The sequence below is a fragment of the Ascaphus truei genome, chromosome 11 (genome assembly GCF_040206685.1).
Source record: "Ascaphus truei isolate aAscTru1 chromosome 11, aAscTru1.hap1, whole genome shotgun sequence".
Classification (NCBI taxonomy): domain Eukaryota; kingdom Metazoa; phylum Chordata; class Amphibia; order Anura; family Ascaphidae; genus Ascaphus; species Ascaphus truei.
In genome coordinates, this window is record NC_134493.1 from 60,226,706 (window position 1) to 60,238,510 (window position 11,805).

Sequence of the window (11,805 nt, forward strand, 5' to 3'; positions counted from 1 at the left end):
TCATGAGGCAGAAATACTGGGCATCATGAGGCAGAAATTCTGGGCACCATGAGGCAGAAATACTGGGCATCGTGAGGCAGAAATACTGGGCATCTTGAGGCAGAAATACTGGGCATCATGAAGCAGAAACACTGGGCATCGTGAGGCAGAAATACTGGGCATCATGAGGCAGAAATACTGGGCATCATGAGGCAGAAATACTGGGCATCGTGAGGGAGAAATACTGGGCACCATGAGGCAGAAATACTGGGCATCGTGAGGCAGAAATACTGGGCATCGTGAGGCAGAAATACTGGGCACCATGAGGCAGAAATACTGGGCATCGTGAGGCAGAAATACTGGGCATCATGAGGCAGAAATACTGGGCATCATGAGGCAGAAATACTGGGCATCATGAGGCAGAAATACTGGGCATCATGAGGCAGAAATACTGGGCATCATGAGGCAGAAATACTGGGCATCGTGAGGCAGAAATACTGGGCATCGTGAGGCAGAAATACTGGGCATCAAGAGGCAGAAATACTGGGCATCAAGAGGCAGAAATACTGGGCATCGTGAGGCAGAAATACTGGGCATCGTGAGACAGAAATACTGGGTATCATGAGGCAGAAATAATGGGCATCATGAGGCAGAAATACTGGGCATCATGAGGCAGAAATACTGGGCATCATGAAGCAGAAATACTGGGCATCATGAGGCAGAAATACTGGGCATCATGAGGCAGAAATACTGGGCATCATGAGGCAGAAATACTGGGCATCGTGAGGCAGAAATACTGGGCATCATGAGGCAGAAATACTGGGCACCATGAGGCAGAAATACTGGGCATCATGAGGCAGAAATACTGGGCATCATGAGGCAGAAATACTGGGCATCATGAGGCAGAAATACTGGGCATCATGAGGCAGAAATACTGGGCATCATGGGGCAGAAATACTGGGCATCATGAAGCAGAAATACTGGGCATCGTGAGGCAGAAATACTGGGCATCATGAAGCAGAAATACTGGGCATCGTGAGGCAGAAATACTGGGCATCATGAGGCAGAAATACTGGGCATCATGAGGCAGAAATACTGGGCATCGTGAGGGAGAAATACTGGGCACCATGAGGCAGAAATACTGGGCATCGTGAGGCAGAAATACTGGGCATCGTGAGGCAGAAATACTGGGCACCATGAGGCAGAAATACTGGGCATCGTGAGGCAGAAATACTGGGCATCATGAGGCAGAAATACTGGGCATCATGAGGCAGAAATACTGGGCATCATGAGGCAGAAATACTGGGCATCGTGAGGCATAAATACTGGGCACCATGAGGCAGAAATACTGGGCATCGTGAGGCAGAAATACTGGGCATCGTGAGGCAGAAATACTGGGCACCATGAGGCAGAAATACTGGGCATCGTGAGGCAGAAATACTGGGCATCATGAGGCAGAAATACTGGGCATCATGAGGCAGAAATACTGGGCACCAAGAGGCAGAAATACTGGGCATCGTGAGGCAGAAATACTGGTCATCATGAGGCAGAAATACTGGGCATCGTGAGGCAGAAATACTGGGCATCGTGAGGCAGAAATACTGGGCATCATGAGGCAGAAATACTGGGCATCATGAGGCAGAAATACTGGGCATCATGAGGCAGAAATACTGGGCATCATGAAGCAGAAATACTGGGCATCGTGAGGCAGAAATAATGGGCATCATGAGGCAGAAATACTGAGCATCATGAGGCAGATATACTGGGCATCATGAAGCAGAAATACTGGGCATCATGAGGCAGAAATACTGGGCACTGAAGGCAGAAATACTGGGCATCATGAGGCATAAATACTGGGCATCGTGAAGCAGAAATACTGGGCATCATGAGGCAGAAATACTGGGCATCATGAGGCAGAAATACTGGGCATCGTGAGGCAGAAATACTGGGCATCATGAGGCAGAAATACTGGGCACCATGAGGCAGAAATACTGGGCATCGTGAGGCAGAAATACTGGGCATCTTGAGGCAGAAATACTGGGCATCATGAGGCAGAAATACTGGGCATCGTGAGGCAGAAATACTGGGCATCATGAGGCAGAAATACTGGGCATCATGAGGCAGAAATACTGGGCATCATGGGGCAGAAATACTGGGCATCATGAAGCAGAAATACTGGGCATCGTGAGGCAGAAATACTGGGCATCATGAGGCAGAAATACTGGGCATCGTGAGACAGAAATACTGGGCATCATGAGGCAGAAATACTGGGCACCATGAGGCAGAAATACTGGGCATCGTGAGGCAGAAATACTGGGCATCATGAGGCAGAAATACTGGGCATCATGAGGCAGAAATACTGGGCATCATGAAGCAGAAATACTGGGCATCGTGAGGCAGAAATACTGGGCATCATGAGGCAGAAATACTGGGCATCATGAGGCAGAAATACTGGGCATCGTGAGGGAGAAATACTGGGCACCATGAGGCAGAAATACTGGGCATCGTGAGGCAGAAATACTGGGCATCGTGAGGCAGAAATACTGGGCACCATGAGGCAGAAATACTGGGCATCGTGAGGCAGAAATACTGGGCATCATGAGGCAGAAATACTGGGCATCATGAAGCAGAAATACTGGGCATCGTGAGGCAGAAATACTGGGCATCATGAGGCAGAAATACTGGGCATCATGGGGCAGAAATACTGGGCATCATGGGGCAGAAATACTGGGCATCATGAAGCAGAAATACTGGGCATCGTGAGGCAGAAATACTGGGCATCATGAGGCAGAAATACTGGGCATCATGAGGCAGAAATACTGGGCATCGTGAGGGAGAAATACTGGGCACCATGAGGCAGAAATACTGGGCATCGTGAGGCAGAAATACTGGGCATCGTGAGGCAGAAATACTGGGCACCATGAGGCAGAAATACTGGGCATCGTGAGGCAGAAATACTGGGCATCATGAGGCAGAAATACTGGGCATCATGAGGCAGAAATACTGGGCACCATGAGGCAGAAATACTGGGCATCGTGAGGCAGAAATACTGGTCATCATGAGGCAGAAATACTGGGCATCGTGAGGCAGAAATACTGGGCATCGTGAGGCAGAAATACTGGGCATCATGAGGCAGAAATACTGGGCATCATGAGGCAGAAATTCTGGGCACCATGAGGCAGAAATACTGGGCATCGTGAGGCAGAAATACTGGGCATCTTGAGGCAGAAATACTGGGCATCATGAAGCAGAAACACTGGGCATCGTGAGGCAGAAATACTGGGCATCATGAGGCAGAAATACTGGGCATCATGAGGCAGAAATACTGGGCATCGTGAGGGAGAAATACTGGGCACCATGAGGCAGAAATACTGGGCATCGTGAGGCAGAAATACTGGGCATCGTGAGGCAGAAATACTGGGCACCATGAGGCAGAAATACTGGGCATCGTGAGGCAGAAATACTGGGCATCATGAGGCAGAAATACTGGGCATCATGAGGCAGAAATACTGGGCATCATGAGGCAGAAATACTGGGCATCATGAGGCAGAAATACTGGGCATCATGAGGCAGAAATACTGGGCATCGTGAGGCAGAAATACTGGGCATCGTGAGGCAGAAATACTGGGCATCGTGAGACAGAAATACTGGGTATCATGAGGCAGAAATAATGGGCATCATGAGGCAGAAATACTGGGCATCATGAGGCAGAAATACTGGGCATCATGAGGCAGAAATACTGGGCATCATGAAGCAGAAATACTGGGCATCATGAGGCAGAAATACTGGGCATCATGAGGCAGAAATACTGGGCATCATGAGGCAGAAATACTGGGCATCGTGAGGCAGAAATACTGGGCATCATGAGGCAGAAATACTGGGCATCATGAAGCAGAAATACTGGGCATCAAGAGGCAGAAATACTGGGCATCAAGAGGCAGAAATACTGGGCATCATGAGGCAGAAATACTGGGCACCATGAGGCAGAAATACTGGGCATCATGAGGCAGAAATACTGGGCACCATGAGGCAGAAATACTGGGCATCATGAAGCAGAAATACTGGGCATCATGAGGCAGAAATACTGTGCATGATGAGGCAGAAATACTGGGCATCATGAGGCAGAAATACTGGGCATCATGAGGCAGAAATACTGGGCATCATGAGGCAGAAATACTGGGCATCATGAGGCAGAAATACTGGGCATCATGAGGCAGAAATACTAGGCATCATGAGGCAGAAATACTGGGCATCATGGGGCAGAAATACTGGGCATCATGAAGCAGAAATACTGGGCATCGTGAGGCAGAAATACTGGGCATCATGAAGCAGAAATACTGGGCATCGTGAAGCAGAAATACTGGGCATCATGAGGCAGAAATACTGGGCATCATGAGGCAGAAATACTGGGCATCATGAGGCAGAAATACTGGGCATCATGAAGCAGAAATACTGGGCATCGTGAGGCAGAAATACTGGGCATCATGAAGCAGAAATACTGGGCATCGTGAAGCAGAAATACTGGGCATCATGAGGCAGAAATACTGGGCATCATGAGGCAGAAATACTGGGCACCATGAGGCAGAAATACTGGGCATCATGAGGCAGATATACTGGGCATCGTGAGGCAGAAATACTGGGCATCATGAGGCAGAAATACTGGGCATCATGAGGCAGAAATACTGGGCATCATGGGGCAGAAATACTGGGCATCATGAGGCAGAAATACTGGGCATCATGAGGCAGAAATACTGGGCATCATGAGGCAGAAATACTGGGCATCATGAGGCAGAAATACTGGGCATCATGAGGTAGAAATACTGGGCATCGTGAGGCAGAAATACTGGGCATCGTGAGGCAGAAATACTGGGCATCATGAGGCAGAAATACTGGGCATCATGAGGCAGAAATACTGGGCATCATGAGGCAGAAATACTGGGCATCATGAGGTAGAAATACTGGGCATTGTGAGGCAGAAATACTGGGCATCGTGAGGCAGAAATACTGGGCATCATGAGGCAGAAATACTGGGCATCATGAGGCAGAAATACTGGGCACCATGAGGTAGAAATACTGGGCATCCTTAGGCAGAAATACTGGGCATCGTGAGGCAGAAATACTGGGCATAATGAGGCAGAAATACTGGGCATCATGAGGCAGAAATACTGGGCATCGTGAGGCAGAAATACTGGGCATCAAGAGGCAGAAATACTGGGCATCATGAGGCAGAAATACTGGGCATCATGAGGCAGAAATACTGGGCATCAAGAGGTAGAAATACTGGGCATCATGAGGCAGAAATACTGGGCATCATGAGGCAGAAATACTGGGCATCATGAGGCAGAAATACTGGGCACCATGAAGCAGAAATACTGGGCATCAAGAGGCAGAAATACTGGGCATCATGAGGCAGAAATACTGGGCATCATGAGGCAGAAATACTGGGCATCAAGAGGCAGAAATACTGGGCATCATGAGGCAGAAATACTGGGCATCATGATGCAGAAATACTGGGCATCATGAGGCAGAAATACTGGGCATCATGAGGCAGAAATACTGGGCATCATGAGGCAGAAATACTGGGCATCATGAGGCAGAAATACTGGGCATCATGAGGCAGAAATACTGGGCATCATGAGGTAGAAATACTGGGCATCGTGAGGCAGAAATACTGGGCATCGTGAGGCAGAAATACTGGGCATCATGAGGCAGAAATACTGGGCATCGTGAGGCAAAAATACTGGGCATAATGAGGCAGATATACTGGGCATCGTGAGGCAGAAATACTGGGCATCGTGAGGCAGAAATACTGGGCATCATGAGGCAGAAATACTGGGCATCATGAGGCAGAAATACTGGGCATCATGAGGCAGAAATACTGGGCATCATGAGGCAGAAATACTGGGCATCATGAGGCAGAAATACTGGGCATCATGAGGCAGAAATACTGGGCATCATGAGGCAGAAATACTGGGCATCATGAGGCAGAAATACTGGGCATCATGAGGCAGAAATACTGGGCATCATGAGGCAGAAATACTGGGCATCATGAGGTAGAAATACTGGGCATCGTGAGGCAGAAATACTGGGCATCGTGAGGCAGAAATACTGGGCATCATGAGGCAGAAATACTGGGCATCATGAGGCAGAAATACTGGGCATCATGAGGCAGAAATACTGGGCATCATGAGGTAGAAATACTGGGCATTGTGAGGCAGAAATACTGGGCATCGTGAGGCAGAAATACTGGGCATCATGAGGCAGAAATACTGGGCATCATGAGGCAGAAATACTGGGCACCATGAGGTAGAAATACTGGGCATCCTTAGGCAGAAATACTGGGCATCGTGAGGCAGAAATACTGGGCATAATGAGGCAGAAATACTGGGCATCAAGAGGCAGAAATACTGGGCATCATGAGGCAGAAATACTGGGCATCATGAGGCAGAAATACTGGGCATCAAGAGGTAGAAATACTGGGCATCATGAGGCAGAAATACTGGGCATCATGAGGCAGAAATACTGGGCATCATGAGGCAGAAATACTGGGCACCATGAAGCAGAAATACTGGGCATCAAGAGGCAGAAATACTGTGCATGATGAGGCAGAAATACTGGGCATCGTGAGGCAGAAATACTGGGCATCAAGAGGCAGAAATACTGGGCATCATGAGGCAGAAATACTGGGCATCATGATGCAGAAATACTGGGCATCGTGAGGCAAAAATACTGGGCATAATGAGGCAGAAATACTGGGCATCGTGAGGCAGAAATACTGGGCATCGTGAGGCAGAAATACTGGGCATCATGAAGCAGAAATACTGGGCATCATGAGGCAGAAATACTGGGCATCATGAGGCAGAAATACTGGGCATCATGAAGCAGAAATACTGGGCATCATGAGGCAGAAATACTGGGCATCGTGATGCAGAAATACTGGGCATCGTGAGGCAGAAATACTGGGCATCATGAGGCAGAAATACTGGGCATCATGAAGCAGAAATATTGGGCATCATGAGGCAGAAATACTGGGCATCGTGAGGCAGAAATACTGGGCATCATGAGGCAGAAATACTGGGCATCATGAGGCAGAAATACTGGGCATCGTGATGCAGAAATACTGGGCATCATGAGACAGAAATACTGGACATCATGAGGCAGAAATACTGGGCATCATGAGGCAGAAATACTGGGCACCATGAAGCAGAATTACTGGGCATCATGAGGCAGAAATACTGGGCATCGTGAGGCAGAAATACTGGGCATCATGAGGCAGAAATACTGGGCATCACGGCTGATCTGATGGTAACTGGCATTCAAGTCATGGGCAGTTACTGCTGATCGGACGCGATGTCCCACATTACAGCTTCATGACTTCCGGCCAATGATTTGTTACAGAAAAAACACATTAAAAAGTATAAAAAAAACATAGAATATGCTAAAAAAAAATGAAAGAACCTTTGTAGTGAGGGAACATGGGTTTACTAGTATACACATATAAAACTGATAGCTATAAAACAACAAACAATAATTCCCAATAAGAGTAAATAATTTTATATTAATCAGTTAATGCACAGCTAGCGCTCAAATCACTGTCACTACTTGTTGAAAAATAAAATATATATAATCTTACATCAACAGTTTATATGGAGTCCAGATAATATATGTCCAATATATGTACACAGTCCAATAGCAATAACCTGTCACAGGTAAGTAGTGCTGCTCTCTTCACTGGATCCAACCCAGGGGCGCCCTGAGGAAGAGGAGGAGACTCCTGGAAATGAGTAGGCCTGGGCTGTGTTTCTAGTGGTTTCAGTCTGTAATCCCTGCTACAGCACTTGTTGTCAGCCTTGCTCAGTTCACCGAGTGTAGGAGCATTGCCAGCTCTGCCAATCCCCAAGCGACGTGACCGACACACAACGAACTGACGTCACTACCCATGTGACACGAACGCGGAAGTGGGATTGATCCGATCGTGGAGAGGAGGGCAATGGAGCTGACGGTGCACACCGGGCAAAAGGATTGCGGCTGCGGTTGGTGTTGGAGTGGGACAGCACATCAAAAATTCTAACCCGTTATTTATCGGAAATTACGTGTTAAAAAAAGGAAGGCTATTTATACATTAGTATCCACCCATGGGACCCTAGAATAAACCACCTGGGCTCAGGGCTCTGTGTCCTAGGCATGCAGAATAATATAAAGATATTGAAAGAAGCAATCAAGGGAGCAGTTTCACAATGATACCAAATGGTACCAATCCAACTCTTGAGTCTAGCACAATGCTGATTACCGGCTTAAGGTTAAGGAGAAGCAAACAGTTGCGTGAAGTTAGCAACACTGATCCTGCAGACACAAAGAGGAGACTTGCTTGAGGAAAATGGAGGAAATGAAGGTCTGTTGCAATAATGCTCTCAGTTGGGTCTGTCTACTTTACTAGCACTTGTCGGGCAGAAGACTCTTCCAATGGCTCTCCTCATCTTGGTGTTTCCTGTGATCAGGATAAAGGACTGAATCGGGGCATGAGAAAGCTGGAAGGCGAAGAAGAGAGAAGGCCAATGCTGTTTAGTGGGCACATTGTTTGTGGCGAACAACGACACAAACAGGAAAAAAAGGACAAAAAGGAGGAGAAGAAATATCATGGTTCTTGCTGCACCCCAATGTGCCTGAAGACTTCGCTTGCTGGGGTCTCCCATGGTCTTCCCCATACGGCGAGCGAGCTTGAACAAGGAGATCAGGGTATATGAGGTAGAGAAGGCAACAAGCGTCAAAGGCAGGAAACATCCAAAGATACTAGTGCACCAAGTTATCCAATGGTGTCCGATATAGTCCATGGTGGCATTCCCAGTTGCATTAATGGATGGCTTCGTAGCTGTAATGAGTATTATTGGAAAACTTATTAGCAGACACCCCAGTGCCGATGCCAGCAGGAGTTTGGGCAATATCTGGGGAAGCCGTAAATTTATCCTAAAGAGGAAAACATGTTTTAAAGAAGCAATCTTCACATAAAAGAAAAAGCAGAGCCATGCAATGAGCCAAAAGTTCATGTACATAATGAAGGCCTTAAAAACAAGGAATGCTGTGTACCCCAGCTCCGAGATTACATGGAGACAAGTTTTGTTAAAGCAATAAAAGGACAACAAGGCGATGCTTTGGTAGAAGATGTTGGAGAACACAGTGAGGAGGAGGACTTGATTATACGGACTCAGGACCCCCTGTTTTCTCTTGTTAAGGAAAATTGCCATCAGGATAAAACCACTGGTAACAATTCCAACGAGATATTCCATGCTGTGAATAGCTATGAATATGAGAGCAAGTGGAGAAGGCATTGTGCTTTAACACAATCTCCCAGATGTAGCACTGCGATTTCCAGGTGACCCAGGGGTGGATGGGTGGATGGTGCTTAGAAATCTTTCCTATTATGTATTATTTGTTTCTGTTCCTTCGAATCTGTACAGATTTATTTCCAAGGAAATAATCTCTGACGCTGGTGACTGCGAGAGTAATAGTCCTTTATTAATGATGAAGTGGTTTTATTGCTCACGAGCAACGCAATTTGACTGGAAGGCAAATCAGCTGGCAGCACCTGCGGATGTCCCTGAAGCCTTGGTTAAGGAAAGAAAATGCGTGGCACATACAAGCTGTGGTATGTTGCAGAGCACATCCTACACGTGGCCTCCCAGACACGACATTATGTACAATATATAATGACAGTGTTAAGACATTGGCCCTGAGGATATGTTCCTTACTACTCAGGACTCTGCTCATTCCTGAGTTAGAGAAGAAGCCAGACAGACGTACACTGTCCTGTGCCCCTTATACTGTATGAGTATGACTACGAATGGTAGTAAGAATTCCCTGCCTTTGTACAGCTAAGGTGAGACTGCCCGCCATGTGGCAGGTCCTATAATAAGCATTCGTTACCATAGGTTATTCTATCACTGCTAGATGTAAGCTTACACTCACACCCTGGGACTGCTCAGTCACCTTGTTCCTTTGTGGCGAAAGAGACATATTTCATGGGCCATCGATCGATACGTACCCAACAGATTGCAAGAACGTGCACATTTAATTATCACAAGGCTATTTTGGTGCCGAATCAGTGATAGATTTTCAAGTACGGTACTGTATGTCCAGGGCACACAGTTATGGTGAGAATACATTAAATAAACAGTGGTTATACAGGGCATAGCTTCCTACCTACCAATTAGATTGTAAGCTTTTTGGGGCAGGGACTCCTTTTCCTAAATGTTACGTTTATGTTTGAACGTGTCTTCCCAATAGGTGTTATTTATATTATGTGTTATTTATATGATTATCACGGGTATTACTGCTGCGAAGCGCTATGTACATTAATGGCGCTATATAAATAAAGATATACATATATACTGTACATTCAAACCTTTAATTAATACGTTTTGTAAAGTCCAGCATAAAAGGTCATGTTCCTGGTATCGATACACAGAAGCTTCTCGTACTAAATGGGTCTTTAGCAAAGGTTTTTCTGTCCAAAATAGTAGTGCTAAAAAAAGTATAAGCCTTAATAAATTGAGCGGGTCGCTGTGGGATTTCGTACGTATGATGCATACTATCATGTTTGACGCATTGCGTCACGTGGCATACCTGATTAATACAGAATTGTGTTTTTTATCCTATTTTTTACTAATATTAGTAAATATCAGATATTAGTTGAATATATTTTATAATAGCCGTACTGAAAAAATAATCCATTTGCGTATAAGGGACCCAGCCGTGCTCCATCAACATATATTTACCATATATACACAGCGCAGAATTACACTTCAAGGATTTACGTCAGGTTCTATTTAGCTTACGATTTTGACTCAGTTTCAATTATTTTTTTGTCGCACATATACAAGTTTGTTAGTACTTACCATCTGCAGATGCAGGACTCGTAACAGTTCCCAGAATGCCCGTGACTTCGTCTGGCGTCCGCGCTTTTAGCTGCGCTGCTCCCACTCTCTGGAACAGTCTGCTTCGTACACTACGAGAGGCCCCTCTCTGGGAATCTATAATAACAGGCTCAGACCTACCTGCTTACCCAGGCATTTCATTACTGACCCACAACCTGTCCGGTACTTAATAGCTACAGTACCGTCCCATCCTGTATTGTATATTTCCTTGTGTTTGGTTTCGTTTTTAACTTTAAATGTTAAATGTTTTCTTCTTTTTCCCTTTGTGTAACTGTGTCCCGCTGAGTCCCGCTGTGTCCCGCTGTGTCCCGCTGAGTCCCGCAGTGTCCCGCTGTGTCCCGCTGTGTCTCGCAGTGTCCCGCTGTGTCCCGCTGTGTCTCGCAGTGTTCCGCTGTGTCCCGCTGTGTCCCGCTGAGTCCCGCTGAGTCCCGCTGTGTCCCGCTGAGTCCCGCTGAGTCCCGCAGTGTCCCGCTGTGTCCCGCTGTGTCCCGCTGAGTCCCGCTGTGTCCCACTGAGTCCCGCTGATTCCCGCTGTGTCCCGCTGTGTCTCGCAGTGTCCCGCTGTGTCCCACTGAGTCCCGCTGTGTCCCGCTGAGTCCCGCTGAGTCCCACTGAGTCCCGCTGTGTCCCGCTGTGTCCCGCTGAGTCCCGCTGTGTCCCGCTGAGTCCCGCTGAGTCCCGCTGTGTCCCGCTGTGTCTCGCAGTGTTCCGCTGTGTCCCGCTGAGTCCCGCTGTGTCCCGCTGAGTCCCGCTGAGTCCCGCAGTGTCCCGCTGTGTCCCACTGAGTCCCGCTGTGTCTCGCAGTGTCCCGCTGAGTCCCGCTGTGTCCCGCTGAGTCCCGCTGAGTCCTGCAGTGTCCCGCTGTGTTCCGCTGAGTCCCGCTGTGTCCCGCTGA

General features: G+C 47.4%; 1 protein-coding gene across 1 annotated transcript; it reads right to left on the reverse strand.

The window, feature by feature from the left end:
- Positions 1 to 8,390: 8,390 nt before the first annotated feature.
- On the reverse strand, positions 8,391 to 9,305 carry LOC142462899 (taste receptor type 2 member 39-like). Its single transcript, XM_075565114.1, has one exon. It carries the CDS (start codon positions 9,303 to 9,305, stop codon positions 8,391 to 8,393), a length of 915 nt encoding a protein of 304 aa, XP_075421229.1.
- Positions 9,306 to 11,805: the final 2,500 nt, after the last annotated feature.

What these genes read in the sequence shown, in the direction of transcription:
- LOC142462899 (XM_075565114.1), bottom strand. Translation starts at nt 9,305, where the DNA reads ATGCCTTCTCCACTTGCTCTCATATTCATAGCTATTCACAGCATGGAA.